Raw genomic sequence first — 20,071 nt, 5'->3', positions numbered from 1 at the left:
TTTGTTAAAAATAATATAGGATAATTGAATAATATTAGTATGGTATCTCTGGAGAAATTGGACAAAGCACATGTGTAACACATACAGTGCATACATGTGAATTTCAAAATACAAACTTGATCAGGCTTGCGGTTGTCAACAGAATTGCGTGAACTTTTTTATTTTTACAATTAAAATCTCTTAAATATTTGCAAAATGTCAGACGGTGAAGATGATTTTATGTGTGAGGAAGAAGAAGATTATGGTCTTGTGAGTATTTGTATTCTTAGAAGGGAAATGTTAATGTACGAGGAAGCATTTAAGAAATTGGTTAGAATTTTAATTTTGACGTATATGAAATTTAAAAATAGTTTTAGAGATATTTTGCAATGTTGAAATAACAGCAAACAAAGTTACTTAGATGTCTGCTAGCAATAAATCGAAGTTATATGATAATTTGTATTTTCTTAGATTATGCTGATGCTTTTAAAATGACACTTTCTGTTTTCTTTGCTTAGCTGTGACATTATTTTGGATATCAATTTCGACGTGATATTATTTTTGTAATAATTTTAGGAATACTCTGAGGATTCAAATTCAGAACCTGATGTTGATTTAGAAAATCAATATTATAATAGTAAAGCTTTAAAAGAGGATGATCCAAAGGCAGCTCTACAAAGTTTTCAAAAAGTTTTGGATTTGGAGGGAGGAGAAAAGGGTGAATGGGGCTTCAAGGCATTGAAGCAAATGATAAAAATTAATTTTAAATTGGTACGATATATTAGATTGATATAGGATGTGGATTAATGATATATATAGGATTAATATAGGATATATATATAAATATATAGGACGTACTTTTGTTATAATGTTTGATTGTTTTAGGGTAATTATAAGGAAATGATGGCAAGATATAAGCAATTATTAACATATATTAAAAGTGCAGTTACCAGAAACCATTCAGAAAAATCAATAAATTCCATATTAGATTATATTAGTACCTCAAAGAATGTGAGTAAGAATGTAAGCTGATTTAATTTCAAACATTGCTTCTTTATTATTAAATATCTTACAGATGGAATTGTTACAAGATTTTTATGAAACTACTTTAGATGCGTTGAAGGATGCCAAAAATGATAGGTTATGGTTTAAAACTAATACGAAATTGGGAAAGTTATACTTTGACCGATCAGATTTTAATAAATTAGCAAAGATACTAAAACAACTCCATCAAAGTTGTCAGGTACGACTTCTCTAGTTACATTAGAAAATAAAACTTATTAATACAATATACATACATCATAAGTATCATATTTTATTAGACTGATGATGGAGAGGATGATTTGAAAAAAGGGACACAACTTTTGGAAATTTATGCATTAGAAATACAAATGTACACTGCACAAAAAAATAACAAGAAATTAAAAACTTTATATGAACAGAGTTTACATATTAAAAGTGCTATACCACATCCATTAATAATGGGAGTCATTAGAGGTAGTATAGTTCAAATTACTAGGAACTACTTAAAAGTATCTAATAATATAAAATAAAATTTTTTATTCGTTTATAAAAGAATGTGGAGGAAAAATGCATTTGAGAGAAGGTGAATTTGAAAGAGCACACACTGATTTCTTTGAAGCTTTTAAAAATTATGATGAGTCTGGATCACCAAGGCGTACTACATGTCTGAAATATTTAGTTCTAGCAAATATGTAAGTAAAACAAATTAAATGGGTGAAATAGCATGCTGTAATATTGGTGTAATTTACTGTTAACATTTAAATGTATGTAAAACAGGCTTATGAAATCTGGTATCAATCCATTTGACTCTCAGGAAGCAAAACCATATAAAAATGATCCAGAAATCTTGGCAATGACAAATTTAGTAGTCAGTTATCAAAATAATGACATTAATCAATTTGAATTAATTTTAAAACAAAACAGAAATAACATAATGGATGATCCTTTTATAAGAGAACACATCGAAGATTTATTACGTAATATACGCACACAGGTATATGCAATACATGTACACTATACTTTTCAGTGTTTTCAAAAATCCAAACATAACATGTATTTACGTCATTTCATAGGTTTTAATCAAATTAATTAAGCCATACACTAGAATTTATATCCCTTTTATAAGCAAAGAGTTAAATATCGATGTATCAGAAGTCGAAAGTCTTTTAGTGTCTTGTATTTTGGATAGTACTATTCGTGGTCGTATTGATCAGGTAATGCAACAAATTTTTCAATCATTCAGAAATATTTTATTTCCTTTATCTTACGTCAAATCGTATACAGGTGAACCAAGTGCTTGAATTGGATAAAAAATCAGTATGTGCAGCACGTTATAATGCTCTTGATAAATGGACGGGTCAATTGCATTCTTTGCATTTAACTATAGTAAATAAGATGTCGTAAAGAGTATGATGCGCGTGAATTCAAAATAACATCGACCTGAAAATAATACATTGTATAGTATATCATAAATGCCTGTCTCCGATTATATGAAAAATAAAATCTGTTGTGATATAATAAAGTTAGGATTTTAATACGATTCGCTTATTATACCTTTTCATTGACATGAACAATCTTGTACGTTACTTTTTATATTTATTGAGCCAATTTATCACGTTGATGATGTGAATATGCTATCTTTCTGTAATTATTAATTTTCTACTAAGTTGATATCGAGGGTATTGAGTTGCTTTAAAAATATGACGATATCCTGAACGAGTAGGATGTTGGGGGTAAGGTTCCATGTTTGCTTCTGACACGATACGATTCGTCAAATGTTCAATCTCTTGAATTGTGTTCAATCAATCAAAGCGTAGACCTTTCTATTTTTAGCATCATGATTGTCTGATTTATATATAAAAATTGTATTCGATTTTTTCTTTACAGTATCGTATCTTTTTAGAGACTTTTAATGAAATTAATGAAAAGAAGATGATTTTCTCTTGGCGCGTTACGTGTATAATTCAATAAAAAGTTATTAAAGTTTCTTACACAGAGACACATAACATGGATTTAGGTACTCGAGTGTTGATCGTATTGCTGTATATGTTGATCAGTTTATTGAAATTTTGACATTCGTAAGTTTCAATTAACGAAGTGCTATTCATCTATCCTAATTTCTATGCAAGTTCGATACATGGCACAATTGAACACCCCGTAGAAGGATGTGCTTCAACACAGAAGGATGACGAACGTGCCGTCTCGGTGGAACGGCACGGCTGGTTTTAGCTCCGTTTCAAGCATTGTTATTCAGTCTACGTTCGCGCCTATGTAAATGTTGGTTAACCCCAGGCAGAACGGGGGAGGCTTGGTCCCTAGGCTCGTCCTACATCCTCACTGCTATGGTATAATCCTCTCGTCCTCGAACAGGTTCATCCTCATCCTCGCCACGTTTAAGGTGGCAGCTTGCAAAGTCACGGAAACTTACTTCGCAAGAAAATCAATTTCGAAAGTAAAATCACCGACTAACCGGATTGTTTTTCGTTTTTGATTTCATAGAACTGAAACTTTCATTTCTCTGTTTTGATTCTTGAGAATCATTCTAAGAAAGCTCGTTTTCGTTCCGTTCTGATTCCCGTTGTACTTTCAAATCGTCAAACATTTTATATGATTTCATTTATAGAAATTATTGATAAGTTTCTATGTATTTTGGTATTAAGATTCGACGAATCGCCAAGCTATACTCGGCGTGATTAACGGGCATGCGAGTACACGCGTGAAACGACATCGACGATAACGACTATATCGACAGAACCCGTTAATTGGCACTTGCAATCAAAGCAAAGCCCGAAATATCCGTTCGGTATTCACGCGGCTTTTCTACAGATTTTGAAATGAAATATTTCTCTCACTGAACGAGGTGGCAAAATTTGTGAAACAACTTGGAGCGATTATTCTTCTCTTTAAGACTGCCAATAGTATTTCTTCGAACGATCATTCGATGATCCAGTATTAAGATTTCTTTGATCGAAGTTGGAAAAAGGAGGGGGAGGAAATTTTATTAACTCGATCGAATCTGGACGACATTTTATTTTACAAAAGGGACAAGTTAGAATGGGAGTGATTACGACAAAGGAATCTCTTTTAGAAAATAACGTTGGATAAAGTTAACATGAAATCATAGATCCGACTGAACGTTAATGAACCGGCGACCCTCGTCTCTTTTCCTCTTTCGTTTTCCTTTTTTTCTCTCTAACTCGAACATCACGTCCGTTGCAGGTTCATGTTGCAACGTACACGAGGGACGTAGCTCGTGCAGTTGTGAGTAGATTCCACTCTTTGAGGAGAGTTAATTTAAGTGAAAACTCCATTTTCAGTATCTCTTCCGTTGGAGGATGCCCCATGGGTCTACGTTGCACGGCGAAAAAAAAAAAAAAAAAATAAAAGAAATACCTGAGCTTTATATCTCGTTGCCGTGCGTATAACTACAGGAATAACAAACTTTGCCATCATTTCGGGACTTTTTTTTCAAATAAATTTCGAAAACTTCTCAAGATGGATTCATGGTTAGACGATTCAGAGCTTAGATTCTAGACTAACTCTGTTAGTTGGTAAAGCAATGAAAGAGGGAACCGTTCATTTCATTCAATTACATCGCATTAAAGGACCAAACGATCGTTGATTTCAGTTTTCAATAGTTAAGACCAAGAATTAAGCATCGAGCACGCAGAATATCCGATCCGATCTTGCTTCTGTAAGCTTTAGCTTTCAGAACAGATAGAAACGTTTCAATTTCTATAATCTTTAAAAAACGAACGCGTGATATCACATTGAAAGAGACTATTATTTTACATCGACGCGAAGAATACGTCGCGCGGGAGAGTAATCTTTTTAATGGTAATCTCCGAAGAATAAGTTTTAGTAAAAATGATCGTCAACGACAACTCGCAAGGGAATATACATCATAAGAACAAGGAATATAGCGTTTTTCGACGCGGCGGTACACGTCGGCTCAGTAGTGTAATCTCTCAAGTATTGTTCGCGTCTCGCCTCGATTTATCCAGCCGCTAAGGTAGGAAAGGTAGGTCGACAATTCCCGCGAAACGTTGGCTGGAATGATAGGACGAAGGTGGTTGCAAAGGGTGGCGACACATCTGCCAGTTTTTAGCGGTGTAGCCATATATCACGAGTGCGAGTGAAACATTCGGGGTAACAGAAGGCCAGTGGTTGGACCATCTATCTTGTACGGTTTCGCCGTGTATCTGATGTACACGCGTACGCGTGAACTCTTACTGCGTAAACATTTGCGGTAAAACGAGCGAATCGCCTGCTCCTATTCTTACGTGTATGTGTAGGTGCTTAAATACCTATGTGTAGAGAGAGAATCGACGTTGTCGCGAATCTCGATGGCGAGACAACCGTAACGCAATAGTCGAGGATGATGAGGTGAGAACAGTTTTTCTCGATTACGTCGACAAAGTCGTTTTCTAAGGCTTTAGCCGTCGACGCGTAACTTTTGTCGTCGAGTTTTCGAGTAACATCCCCCTGAAATTGGACAAGAATTGGAAAATTGAATCGATTACTTGGGAGACTTTTCGTGGATGGATGTTCGTTGTACGACGTTCGGAGTAGTTCACAGGAAAGTGTTTAAAGCCGTTGTTGCTAATGTCTTCGTTCCATCGGAGGACTTATTCATCCACGGTTCTGGCAAAGAGTGAAAAGTTTGCCTAATTGAAAAATTGCTCGACAGAGGACGAATAAAATTTGGACGTTTTTATTCGTTGAATGGATGACCTTTTCGGACTAGTTTTGACGTGCCAGTGCGCGGGGAACCGATTCGATCCCAGACGAAAGTTTGTTCGCTCGATGGGATGAGGCGACAAAGTTGAACGTATCCATGGCCGTTGTTCCATGTAAAATATACGAGCGCCGAGATCAGAAATTTTAATCTCAGAGAAACAGGCCGCGAAGATGGCAGATGAACGAGCGTGAAACTAATCGAGCTACGAACGCGCGTAAGCCGGATAGAAGGGCTTTGGCGTATTGGAAAATTGAGAAGTTCTGCTCGGGATCGCGGGGAATCCGTAACATTTACATTTTATGATATTTGTCGAGTCTTTCGACCCTTGTTGCCAGCGCGACGTAGACATTCCTTAAGCCGAGCCACCCTTTCGTTCTCACACAAATATCCCGCCAAGAACGTGCTCCCTTTTTCCACCTCTTTTTATCGTGCTGTTGTGCATTATTCGCATGATATATGCCGTGGTAAATAAAAGAGAGAGCAGAGAAAGAAAGAGGAAATGAAATAACTACTCATTACCGAGATAAAGGGAGAAACGTATGTAAGGTTCCAAAATCCGCTTTCGAGAAGTTTTATTTCCCTTTTTGTTCTTCCTCGTTGTTCAACCACGACAAATTTTATTTATCACTTCAGCAAGATCTTGCGCATCTTTGGCTACTTTCTTTTTTTCCTTTCTCCTTCGGAGATAATAGAAAGAAGCGCGTATCATTTTTCAAGACATTCGTTTCTTATTTATACGCAAGAATCGTTAAAGTTAACCACTGGAGAACTTCTCTAACGAACATCCTTTTTTGTCCGGAGGAAAGACCCATTGAATTCGTCGAATAAGTGTATGCACGCTTCTGCCATTCAATTACGGCGCTCGTCGATGAAAAAGAAAAAAGAAAAAAAAAAAAAAAAAGAAAGAAAGAAAAAAAAATTCTGGAGAGGGAAGAGAACGTATCATTCGCGTCGAAGTTACACAAATCAGTTGAACTCATGTTTTCGAATCGATTTTTCTTCTTTTAATTTGCGCGGCAATTAACAGGGCCGTGTTCTCGATAGAAAAGCGAACAAATTCTCTCCTTCTTGCTGCTTTGTCCCGCGTTGTTCTGGCGAGCATTTTTTCTTTTTCCTCTCTCTCTCTCTCTTTCATCTTTTTTTTCTCCGTCGATCCCTGTAACAGTATTTGAGCAATGAATGTGCATCCCCATTAATTCCAAAATAATTACGCTTACGCGTTTGCGTACGATACCGTGGCGGTCGTTATTGTTCTACTGATATCTGGATCGCATAAATACCGGTATCCGTTGCATTCATTCGACCCGTTATCATTGTAACGGCGAACATTTATTACATAGCTGACCGAAAGGGTTGACCGTTTACGTTGTTAATTCCATAATTGAACGGATACGATGCTGTTGCGATAAAGCAACTGGTTTCCCTATGAAAAATCTTGTCCTCTTTGGTCTTAAGATTGTTGTCGATCATACATATCAGGCAACGATTTTGTTAGACTTGTAACGCGTTGTTATTTTTCTTCAAATGCGCAATTAACGCAGTTGTATAATTGACGTCGAATTTACGAGATTAGCAACGACATGATAACTGGCTTAATGAAAGTTCCAAGTATTTTAATCAGTATTTACTTTGCTTGTTAGTTCAATAGAACAAACGAGATCAACAGACTGCGGAAATTTGTGTGATAACAGTACATTTTCCTTCAACTATTTTATAGGTGTAATCTGCTTTTGAATCTTACGTTTATACCTACATTTTTGCTTCCATAAATTTCCTACAGAGGCGTTAATATCCAGAGTTTGGATATTAGCAACGATGTAACGCGATATCGTCGTAAAAGCTGTGGGTTAAAGATTAAAGGTTTCCCCCCTCCTCCTACTTCTGTCGTCTCGTTGAATGTAAAATTTTCAATAGACTGGAAGTTTAACAAGGGCAACGGATGGGGAGGAGGGGGAGGGTGAAACGTAATTATCTCCGTTTTAACAAGCCACGAATTATTTTCTGTCGTTGGTCCAATATTCTTGCGGCCAACCAGACCAGGAACGTCATTTCTTTGACCGTGGGGGTAGGGGTGTGTCTCATCGCGGATATCTCGTATTCGCGTTGAGCAAACTGCTACGGAACGAGTTTTCCATTTGCCCTCGTCGCAATTGATCCGTGCGGCCGCGTCGCGCGCGATAACTATCCGGTGGACTCATTTAAGATAAACTTAGCCGGGGATCAGCGGATACGTGATTTCCATAGGGTTTCCTCTCCACGGCTTGAAATGTACACGAGGGGATTATTACGAAATTATATAGGATCAATGTAACTCCTACGTGCCTCGTTCGCTCTCGTGCTGCGCGACGAGTTCGAAAAGCGTTTCGTTATTTCGCGTCGGGTAATCGGGCTTTCCAATCATATCTCGACATTCGACTCGGAGTATTAACGATCGGTCGTTTTCTCGGGAAACGAGAAACTCCTGCGGTGAATCCTGATTTCTGATTTGTTTCTCGAAAAGTATACACCCACGTTCAAGTTTCAAGTTTCAAGATCGTCTCGAGGAAGCTGTTCGTTGGTGTAAAGGAAAGCTTCTTTCGAAAGCGTTTCTATCTACGACTACGTATATAGGCTAATACTTTCCCGGCGAAATTAGGCCGGAAACATCGTGCACGATCGTGGCACGATCCTCTCTATCTTAATATTATTCCCTTCCTGTTTCTCTCGAAACGCCGCGTCACGACTTCCGGAATCTGCAGTCGCTTCTACATATTCCAGCATCAATACGTATGCATTATGCCTTCCGTCGAAAACAAACGTCTTAACATAGCGCTGTCAGATTAGGGGGAGTTTCGAGCTTGGTAGGTAGGTGTTAATTAGGCTATGCAAAGATTCACCCGTTTCGGCGTTCACGCTCGCGAGGACGCGTTGTTACGACACGAGGGAAGACCGACTGTTCATCAATTATGCTGATTAGCTATTTGAAGAGTTTGAAAAAAGATCCACTGGATTTCCTCTCGGAATACTGATTTTTTAACGACCCGTTCAATTCGTCCCGACTATGCGAATCCATATACCTGCATACACGTTCGAAAAGACGGACAAATTGTTTTTTATCACTGACCCGACAGACGAGTCGGTTTAGTCTATTTATATAGTCGAGTTTATTTATATTTTTCATTTGTTTGTCTGTTTACGCATTCAATTTGTTGAATTACATTTCTCGTTCTATTTATTATTTATTTATTAACACCTTCCGTTTGTTGATTTAAATATTCCGTTTGTTCAACATCGTGCGTGTTAATTGCAAATTTCACGTAACGCCAGCTGCAAACTGCCATTGCAGATACTTTTCGAACGCGCGGCCATCTTACGCCGCTGGCACATAATTAGCCTGGTTAATTAGACTACGTTAACTGTCCCGCTGATGTTTCGTGCACCACCATCGTTCTCTGGCCCCGTTCCCTCTGCAATTCGACTACTTCGCGGCTTAACTCTGATTCGTAAAATCGTCGACAAATGGCTGAAGACGTTAATCTGAACGGGTAATTCCGTGGGTGAAGCTTTTAATTGGATTATAATGAGTTTAATAGTTGTTACATCAGCGAGATTGAAAACGAAACGCTCTATCTATTTTTCAAGACTATCGATTTTATACTTAAAAAAAAAAAAAAAAAAAAAGAAAAAGAAAAAAAGAAAAAAAGAAAAGAAAAGAAAAGAAAAGAGAGGAAAGAAGGGATAGACACGATAGAGAATTATTCATGAAACAGACACTGGGTTACCGTAGAACATTCATTTTAAACGACTCGGTTTCACCCGAGACGTTGTAATTAGAGTTGTCGAGGATAAGAGGGCCGTTAGAATTATGAACGACACTTTCTTTTCCATTTCGGTAGCAGGTAATTACGCATTTACACAGGCGAATGCATTGCGAGCGCGTTCGACTCTTCGTTGTCACCAATTCATCACCATTATCGTATCTCTCGTTTACACGTACCAATTGTTTTCCTTTCGATTCGCATACGCGAGTGTTCAGTTTCATTCATTAGATAATTACGTACCTTGATCAAGATAAGTATTCGTGGAGAATATTACGTATATACGTCCATGGTTTGATTGATGTAACATACGCTGGGTCAAAAGTTTCTTCTTATTTTTTTTCTTTTTCAAGTAAAACGTCAAAATATAAGAAATTACTAATTTACTGAAATACTAATTTTAATAAGTTTAATAAATGTTTTAATAAAACATCGAAATATAAGAAAATACTAATTTTAATAAACTGAAGAAAATACTAATTTGAATAACTTTAGTAAATAAGGTTTTAATAAAACATCGAAATATAAGAAAATACTAATTTTAATAAATTGAAGAAAATACTAATTCACCGAAATACTAATTTTAATAACTTTAGTAAACAAGGTTTTAATAAAACATCGAAATATAAGAAAAAACTAATTTTGTTAATTTTAAATTAAATTCAAAATCAAACATGACTTTCTCCACTATGCTTTAAAAATTGTTTCTTTCGAATGTTGAAAGAAATGTGTAATTAAAACAATTACGGATTTATTTTAGTGATTTCTGGCCTATCCTATAATATAAATTGCGAGTTATTTAAATACCCTCTGACGTATTCGTTCGAACTAGAAATAAAATAACGACCGAACAGCACCGCCAATTTAAAAAAAAATTCAAGTGTGTTTTCAAAGTTATTTCCAAACCATATTTTCTATCGGTGTTTTATCGACGTCGTAATTTTTCCTCGAGTTGAAATTGATCGATTTATATGTTTTTAGATGCATACATGACGGCCACCAAAGTAACTCTACATCTATTTTTACCGAATATCAATTCATGCAAATATTTCCAAACTGAGCGTATTTAATCTAGTGCCAATTTAATAATACGTAATATATTTCTTTATAATTTCTATAATCGAAATTTTCCTGCACATTCATCTTGAAATTAAATAGGTATTGTTGTTGTTCGTACCAGGTTCGCCATAGTTTGCGAATCTGATCCCTCTCGCCGAGTCGGTCTTGTGTACAAGTACTTTAATAACACTTTATCCACGACGTTGCGTAATAAATGATGTGCATGTGGAGACGGCCGAAGGTTGCGAGAAAATTGTCTGCAATTTCTGCATATCTTCTGTATCAGACTTGTTAGCGTTGGCCAGTTTAGTTTTACGAGTATTTCACGACAACAGTCTTTAAAGCTGAATATCAGATTTAAATTCTTAAACTAAAATCCGCAAAGTTTCGAATTGGCAATTTTTCGACGAATGGAGAAACAGGTACTCGTAACGTAATCGTATAATAAATAACAAACTGCACGATACATTTTTCACAAATACGTTTCGTAGTGTTAAAACAATTTTTCGAAAATATTTTCAATCGCTTTTAAATTGAAATGAATCTTCAAGCTTCAAACAGAATTGGCAATTTTTCCATGATTTTTTTTATAAATGATAACATGAAACAAATACTCGGAGCACAATGCAATAAAAAATAAACTGTACGATGTATCTTTCACAGAATACGTTCAAACAGAATTTGCAATTTTTGCAATGATAATTAAATAATTAATTCTTATAAACGGATGGAAGTACTCAGAACAGAATACCAATAAAAAAACAACACTGTACGATGTATTTTTCACAGACAATATTTTCAGACAATCATCAAGTTTGAAGTTGGCAATTTTTCCATGATTTTTTTATAAATGATAACATGAAACAAGTACTCGGAGCACAATACAATAAAAAATAAACTGTACGATGTATCTTTTACATTCAAATAGAATTTGCAATTTTTGCTATGATAATTGAATAATTAATTCTTATAAACGGATGGAAGTACTCAGAACAGAATACCAATAAAAAAACAACACTGTACGATGTATTTTTCACAGACAACATTTTCAGACAATCATCAAGTTTGAAGTTGGCAATTTTTCCATGATTTTTTTATAAATGATAACATGAAACAAGTACTCGGAGCACAATACAATAAAAAATAAACTGTACGATGTATCTTTTACATTCAAATAGAATTTGCAATTTTTGCTATGATAATTGAATAATTAATTCTTATAAACGGATGGAAGTACTCAGAACAGAATACCAATAAAAAAACAACACTGTACGATGTATTTTTCACAGACAACAGTTTCAATCATCAAGTTTGAAGTTGGCAATTTTTACACTATTTTTTTTCTAACAAACGAAAGCAAGCACAATAAAAGGTAAGCAATATAAAACTCGCAACGGAGTACGATAGGAAAATAAACTGTAGGATGCATTTTTCACAGAAAAACATTTCTAATCTCACAGAAGATTAGAGAGGACTCTTCTAGGTCTTACAATTTTTTAATCACCGCTTAATTAACGAGCGTGATCCACTCATGCGAACATTGTGCGCGAACGGCATATACTATACTGGATGCCTGGCGTATTCCTCGGTTTTTCTACTTTCTTCCGTCTAATTTCGAGAAGCTGTCGTACGAGAGCCAAGTAGTTTTCTCTCTCTCTCTCTCTCTCTCTCTTTCTTTTATTCAGCGAGCGAATTTCCAACAGAAGAAGAAACAGTGCGCAACTTTTTGTTTCATCGTGTACTCGCGTTGTCGGTGTCCACACAGAGGCAACCGCGTAGCGAGGCATTCGTGTGTGTGTGTGTGTGTGTGTGTGTGTGTGTGTGTGTGTGTGTGTGTGTGTGTGTGTCACACGGACGATGCCTCGTGATAGAACGTTGACCCTGCCCATTTTCGCGGTCGAGAGATCCCTCCGAACAAACGGAAAATACAAAAAGCCAGTCTTGGGCGGCTCGCAGCGATTGCTTAATCGCCGACATAACCAAAACCGACCGAGAGAGAAAGAGAGAGAGAGAGAGAGAGAGAAACGACTATCGCCAAGTGATAATTTCGGTGAAAACACATACACGTTCGGCGGAACGCTCGAACGAGCGTAATTTATTTTCGAATTTCGTTATCCGAGGTTCGAGTGAAATGTGCAAAGTGGTGAACTAACCTTTTCCCGGGCAGGAGGCGAGAAAACGTGGACACAAACGTGCGGGGGTGAGGAAGAAATCCAGCTGGCAATCCATCGGTGGAGAACCGATCGTGATCGGCGAGAATGACCCTCTTTTTTCTCTCTCTCTCTCTCTCTCTCTTCGCAGAGCCTTTTTTACCTCGGCTATGGACGATCTGGCGCGTGTGTCGAGCCGGCACCTCACCGCGAGACTAGCGAAACATTGTACCGGAAGGAAGTATTTATGCGTGGCGCGGCAGCTCGTGGAGAAAAAGGCGCGGCGTGTCTTCTGCTTCGGTTCGGTGGCGTCCGGACGAGTCGTTGCATCGTTGTTTCATCGCCGCCGACGTACCGGTGATCGAGCTCGTTCACAGACGAACGATGGATGGAGACGGAAAGGACGGGGCTTCTTTCGTTACGAGGAGAGCCAGCATCGTCCATGTAAACGGTCGAACGGTGAGAATGGCACTGAGGGGGAGTTTGAGAATCGAGCGTGGCTGAATTTCCGGACGCAGGGAGGCGCGGCGGTCAGGATCAGCCACAGGTTGCGCCCGCCTCGTTCACGCAGGCCGGGCGGGCATCTTGCCTGATCGCCAAGCGAGGGGAGGACACCCTCTCTCTGCCGGCGAAGCGACAGAAAGAGAAATCGATTAACTTAACATCCACCACTATGCCTTCTTTTTCGTTCGGCGTTCCGTTCGCGGCTACAGTGTTAACATTTCGATCGTTCGCCGGTCCAAGCTTCCTTGCCAGTCTATTAGTCCGATACGATAGCGAGACACGAGATCGGTGATGGCGGTCTTTCAAACTCACTCCAATTTTCAATAATTCCAATAATTCGATCGGCCGATTTGCCAATTCGGGTAATGACACGCGAAGATATTTCAGCGTTGACTAGCAAATTTTGGTATTACAGACTGCTTCGAGATTTGAAAGTAGGTGTCAAAAATGGCTCCCCAAAAAAATTTTTGGAACGATCAATTGTCTCAAATATTGGTATTACAGATTGCTTCGAGATTTGAAAGTCGGAAAGGTGTCAAAAATGGCCCCAAAAAAATTTTTGGAACGATCATTTGTCTCAAATATTGTGCGTTATCAATTGAGCAATAAATATACACAGTGACTCGCTAAAATACTTTAGCGTTGACTAGCAAATTTTGGTATTACAGATTGCTTCGAGATTTGAAAGTAAGTGTCACAAATGGCCCCAAAAAAATTTTTGAAACGATTATTTGTCTCAAATATTATGCATTATCAATTAAGCAATAAATATACACAATGACTCGCTAAAATACTTTAGCGTTGCCTAGCAAATTTTGGTATTACAGATTGCTTCGAGATTTAAAAGTAGGTGTCAAAAATGGCCCCAAAAAAATTTTTGAAACAATCATTTGTCTCAAATATTGTGCATTATCAATTGAGCAATAAATTCACACACAATGACTCGCTAAGATACTTTCGAAGTGTTTCGATGATGATTTAATGATAAATTTTGGTATTATAGTGGCACGAGATTATTTCGAGATTTAAAAGTAAGTTTCAAAAATGGTCTCAAAATATCTTCTGAACGATCCCAAATATTGCGCGTTATCAATTAAGCAACAAATATTGTAACACACGCAATATTGACCGTAAAAAACTTCAGCGCTTAAATTTTGGTATTACAGTGATAGCACGAGATTGCTTCGAGATTTAAAAGTAGGTGTGTCAAAAATAGTTCTCAAAATAATTTTTGAACAATCATTCGTCTGATATGTACCGTTTCTTGCAAAAAGAGAAAGGCGTTTATTTCCGTTTCTTCGAAATGTAAACCTCGATGCAACACGACGTTCGATCTCGAATATCCCTGACTACACTTGTACATACACAATGGTCTATATTGTTGATTAAAAGGATCATTCACTGCAGAACGAATACAATTGTCCTTTGTGAATACTAGCAAACTGTTCCTAATAAAGAACCGATGGAATTGAATATCGACAACAGGCAATGTACGCAGCACTGGAAATAATCAACATTTGTTTATTCGTTTAAATGCAGTTTTTTTTATGAAAGAAGCGATTAATAATTTTAATAATTAAAGCTGAAGCTACGAAAATTGTTAAAAATTGTGTTATTACATTAATTATAAAAGTTAAAATTAAAAATTAAAAATTAATAATAATAATCATATTGAAATTATTATATTATATTAAAAATTATATTAAAAATTATTATATTATATTAAAAATTATATTAAAAATTATTACATTATATTAAAAATTATATTAAAAATTATTATATTAAAGTTATTATGTTATATTAAAATTATTATATTGAATTTACAGTTGTCCTTTGTACCAGCAAATTATTTCTAATAAAGAACCGATGGAACTGAATATTGTCAACGTACGCAGCACTTAAAATAATCTTACATTACTGCGCTCGATATCTGTTCATCTTTATCGTACGCGTTGAGTATTTCAAGTGTGCTCTCTGTTACGAGAAATAATTTCAATGCTAATTATGTTCTACCGAAGTTATGAAAGCTTCGCGCTGAAATGGATGAAAAATAGTTTCAGCAAATGAACGAACGATTTTTCAAAGACGAACGATGTATGGCAGGGAATCACGCAGTCGCCCGTACTAACTACTCTCGCAGTGGTATGTGGGACGATGAACCCGTCTGAACAGATTGGAGGGCGAAAGCCGAAACGAGATTTCGTTGCAGGCAGTTTCACTCTCTTCTTGAAAAATTATAGTAACATAGAAAAAAACAAAAAAAAAAAAAGAAGAAAAAAAAACAATTATAAACGAATATCGTTCATATCCATTATTATTTTCTTATAACGATTTCCTTATAGTATGAACGCCTAATGTGTTCCGTTTTTCTTTCACATACAGCAGCAAAATAAAGCTAAATCCATACATAATGCATGGTGGAAGCAACAAGTTGTTGCAACATTTATTCTTTTCTGATTTCATCAGGATATACATATACATATATCGTATCGTAGCAAGATGAAGTATGTATAATCACGCGGCAAAGTATAAAAATGGTATATATACATATTATAATTAATTGAGCAAGCGGGAAGAATGATTCATTAATTGCTATCCGTTTTATCGATATAACAATCGAGAATTTGATACCACGCCGTAATTGCAGTGACGTGGAGTCTAAAATTTCGAACTAGACGATAATCGTGTTAATTTCTAAAGAAGGAGAGGAAACAAAAATAATATAATATAATTAAATTTATAGCTTAGCCCATAAATTTTTTATACAATGAAATTAAATAAATAGTAATATTCAATTAATTATTATTATACATAAATGTAAATTTATTTAAAAAGAAAACTAGATGTAAATGAATACGACAAACATTTAATTTAGGTATATATTTACTTTTTTTATTTTACAAATAAAAAATAAAAATTTTTTATTTTACAAATATATATATATATATATTTATTTAATTATTATTATTATTATTATTATTAAAAAATATATATATATTTAAATCATTTATTTTCGAGATAATTGAATTATTAAAAGAAATTAATTAACAGCCTTGAGAGGTGAAAATTGTTGATAGAAGCGAGAGATTTGTCGATAAGTTATCTATCATTTTGATAAAGAAGTCGAACGGATATTTGATGCTTGACGATCTCACAAGACCGTATGCTGGCTTTGCCCAAGATACTCGACACTGTACTTTAATTTTTGCAATTTTCACAAAATGGAAGTGAGTAACAGAACGGCGTTCAATCTCATTAATTTTAGCCAACGATTTCGTTTCTCTGACCCCGTGTAAATTGATTGTACGTTAGATGTTCTTTCACGTCGGTGGTGCCGAAGTGATTTTGTTTCGTCAATGGCATACGAGGGATTCTGCAGGTATTGCGGCGTCCATGATTGGCATTATTCTCTTAACGATTATATACGAAGGGATAAAAAGTTATCGGTGAGTAACTTGCTCCGTTCCTTCCTTCGGAAGCGAGTCATAACCTAAGTTTATGTATATGGGATTTTCGAAATATATTGATTTATACTTTTCTCTCTACGTATGCGCGTGTGTGTTTAGGGATCATTTGTATATCAATACAGCACGTTTACGGAAACATAAAACAGAATCGCATAGGAGGTGTGTATTCTTTTCTGTCAGATACATCTTTATAATTGTAAATTTTTATTCTTCGTTCTCTTTTATTATTTTACTTTATTCTTTTTTTATTTTTGTTGTATTACTTTTTTATTTTATTATTTTTTATTTTATTTTTATTACATTACTTTAGTATTTTATTTTCATAATATTTTTATATTACTTTTATATTGTTTTATTTTTGTATTTTATTATTGTATTTTTATTATATTACTTTATTATTTTATTTTTATTATATTTTTATTATATTACTTTATTATTTTATTTTTATTTTATTTTTATTATATTTTTATTATATTACTTTATTACTTTATTTTTATTTTATTTTTATTATGTTACTTTATTATTTTAGTATTATTATTTTAAATGTAACGAGATATACATAACATTCATGCTATATTACTGCCAATCTAGTGTAACCTATATTACTAGTTTTACATTACTATTAAAAACTGAGGCACATGCCTTCGTTATTTAACGAACGTGTTTTGTTTCAGTGAATTGCTCTTCTCGAGAATGCACATTCTCCAAACGGTCGTTCACGTTATTCAGCTAGTCATAGGATATTTCCTTATGCTAATTTTCATGACGTACAACGCTTGGCTTTGCATCGCCGTAGCATTAGGCGCAGCTCTTGGCTATTGGGTGTTCAGCTGGGAAAAGTCCAGCGGAAATAACATTGATTGCTGCTTGTAAATTCTCAAACTTAAGTTCCATTCTCGTGATACTGCACAGGGGGTCAATTCCGTTTCAAAATCGAAAACTGTATTTTCACAAACGATATTTCCTCAACGCCAACACGTTAATGTAACTTTCTGACAACTTTCTTTTAAAAAAATAAATTACGCTAGAAACGAACGTTTATTGAATCCATGCGGTCCTAACTGATTGACGTTGATGCAGGGAATCACACACTGTAATCGATTCGACACAATCGTTATCTAATCGAAAGTTCCCTTTTATTGTACAGCATAATCGGTATCTCGGTCATTCAGTCGTATCGTATTGGTGCGGTGGAGTTATTAGAAAAGTTCAAATGTAAAATATTTTCAGTACGCAAACAAGAAACAAAAAAGAGAGAGAGAGAGTAGCGACAGAGAAGTTGAAAATGAAAGCTTCCAGTGAGAGTAAACGATACTGCGGTATAGACTCAAGAGTTACGTTCAAGAAAGACTTCAAGTCGCTTAACGAAATAATATTCGGATGGGATAAATTTAACAGTGTGATGTTATTCGTTTTCATACTGCTATTTCTTACTTGGGCTGTTATATTTTTCCTGTCATACGATATGTATTATACAGATCATGATCATAGTACAGATCATGGAGGTCATGGGAATCATTCAATTCACAGTCACGAAGCATAATAATCACTTAATTATCCCGTCTCATCGTATAATGCGTAAGTACTATATATAGCAGTGAAAGATAAACATATCATCTGTTGTACATTATTAATAATAACTGGTAGTTATTAATACTCTTGTACTTTGTTAATAATAACTGATAGTTATTAATACTTTTGTACTTTATTAATAATAGCTGATAGTTATTAATACTCTTGTACTTTATTAATAATAATTGATAGTTATTAATACTCTTGTACTTTGTTAATAATAATTGATAGTTATTAATACTTTTGTACTTTATTAATAATAGCTGATAGTTATTAATACTCTTGTACTTTATTAATAATAATTGATAGTTATTAATACTCTTGTACTTTGTTAATAATAATTGATAGTTATTAATACTTTTGTACTTTATTAATAATAGCTGATAGTTATTAATACTCTTGTACTTTATTAATAATAGCTGATAATTATTAATAATCTTGTACTTTATTAATAATAACTGATAGTTATTAATACTCTTGTACTTTGTTAATAATAACTGATAGTTGTTAATACTCTTGTACTTTGTTAGTAATAGCTGATAGTTATTAATACTCTTGTACTTTCTTAATAATAACTGACAGTTATTCATACTCTTGTACTTTATTAATAATAACTGACAGTTATTGATACTCTTGTACTTTATTAATAATAACTTATAGTTATTAATACTCTTGTACTTTATTAATAATAACTGACAGTTATTAATACTCTTGTACTTTATTAATAATAATTGATAGTTATTAATACTCTTGTACTTTGTTAATAATAACTGATAGTTGTTAATACTCTTGTACGTTGTTAGTAATAGCTGATAGTTATTAATACTCTTGTACTTTCTTAATAATAACTGACAGTTATTCATACTCTTGTACTTTATTAATAATAACTGACAGTTATTGATACTCTTGTACTTTATTAATAATAACTTATAGTTATTAATACTCTTGTACTTTGTTAATAATAGCTAATAGTTATTAATACTCTTGTACTTTCGTAATAATAACTGATAGTTATTAATAACTCTAGTCAGAGTTATGTATCTATTAGTTATTACAATTGGATTAAAACGAACAATATATAGTAATTTCAATCATATATTGTTATCAGAAGTCTCATGCATTTCGTATTATATGCCACCATCAGTATTATTATTATGCCAACCATTAGTGTTTATAATAAGTTAATAAATATTTCGCTATAACGTTGGAAACAATTCTACGCTGTTAATTAACTTTTGTTGCCTATAGTATCTCTCTGGAGAAACTATATTGTCATAGTTACAAACATCACTATTTATTTATAGTTATTGTTAACATTGCAAACATCACTTTCTATTTCAGGCATTATGAATTTACTCCGTGCTACCTGAGAAGAGAATATTTAGAATTTCAAAGGAAGCTCCAAGTACTTTTCGAGAATTTCGGAAAAAAAGGAAAATGTGTTATTTGTAAAATACTTTTGCCTCTCTAATTCCAAGTAACGAATGATACTGAAAATACTTTAATCACTTTGAAACGTGTCATATCGCGCGATTCGATATGAAAAGTCTCCTGTCGGTGACAAAACAATTTATATCGGCGTAACGAGCGTATCGGAAAGTGTCAGAGATCGGACGATATCCTCATTGAAATTGCAGACGAGGCGACTTAATCGTTTTTTTTTTCGTTCGACGAGACATACGTACACCTTCTATTCTTAGAGAGAAGAATGAATTTAACTTTTAATAATAAAAAAAAAAAAAAAAAAAAAAAAAAAAAAAAAAAAGGAAAATAAAAGAG

General features: G+C 34.6%; 2 protein-coding genes and 1 long non-coding RNA gene across 4 annotated transcripts; all 3 read left to right on the top strand.

Annotated features, from left to right (window-relative positions):
- Positions 1-50: 50 nt before the first annotated feature.
- LOC122538337 (COP9 signalosome complex subunit 2) lies at positions 51-2,542 on the top strand. Its single transcript, XM_043672316.1, has 9 exons — positions 51-249; positions 556-750; positions 865-990; positions 1,055-1,222; positions 1,302-1,476; positions 1,556-1,694; positions 1,780-1,996; positions 2,076-2,216; positions 2,287-2,542. Exons 1-9 carry the CDS (start codon positions 196-198, stop codon positions 2,404-2,406), a joined length of 1,335 nt encoding a protein of 444 aa, XP_043528251.1. The 5' UTR covers positions 51-195; the 3' UTR covers positions 2,407-2,542.
- Positions 2,543-3,180: 638 nt separating this feature from the next.
- On the top strand, positions 3,181-4,125 carry LOC122538348. The gene is made up of 2 exons (XR_006308842.1): positions 3,181-3,347; positions 3,829-4,125. It is a non-coding gene; the product is annotated as an uncharacterized LOC122538348 (long non-coding RNA).
- A 12,194-nt stretch (positions 4,126-16,319) lies between these two features.
- LOC122538350 (high affinity copper uptake protein 1-like) lies at positions 16,320-19,716 on the top strand. 2 transcript variants are annotated; one of them, XM_043672341.1, is made up of 5 exons: positions 16,320-16,480; positions 16,566-16,699; positions 16,820-16,879; positions 17,395-18,298; positions 19,634-19,716. In XM_043672341.1, exons 1-4 carry the CDS (start codon positions 16,475-16,477, stop codon positions 17,591-17,593), a joined length of 399 nt encoding a protein of 132 aa, XP_043528276.1. In that variant the 5' UTR covers positions 16,320-16,474; the 3' UTR covers positions 17,594-18,298; positions 19,634-19,716. The 2 variants fall into 2 exon arrangements, with proteins under 2 accessions (XP_043528276.1, XP_043528277.1); XM_043672342.1 differs by lacking the exon at positions 16,820-16,879.
- The last annotated feature ends 355 nt before the right edge of the window (positions 19,717-20,071 follow it).

Source organism: Frieseomelitta varia, unplaced genomic scaffold (assembly GCF_011392965.1).
Source record: "Frieseomelitta varia isolate USP_RPSP 00005682 unplaced genomic scaffold, Fvar_1.2 scaffold_985, whole genome shotgun sequence".
Classification (NCBI taxonomy): domain Eukaryota; kingdom Metazoa; phylum Arthropoda; class Insecta; order Hymenoptera; family Apidae; genus Frieseomelitta; species Frieseomelitta varia.
This window is presented reverse-complemented; position numbering and strand designations above follow the sequence as displayed.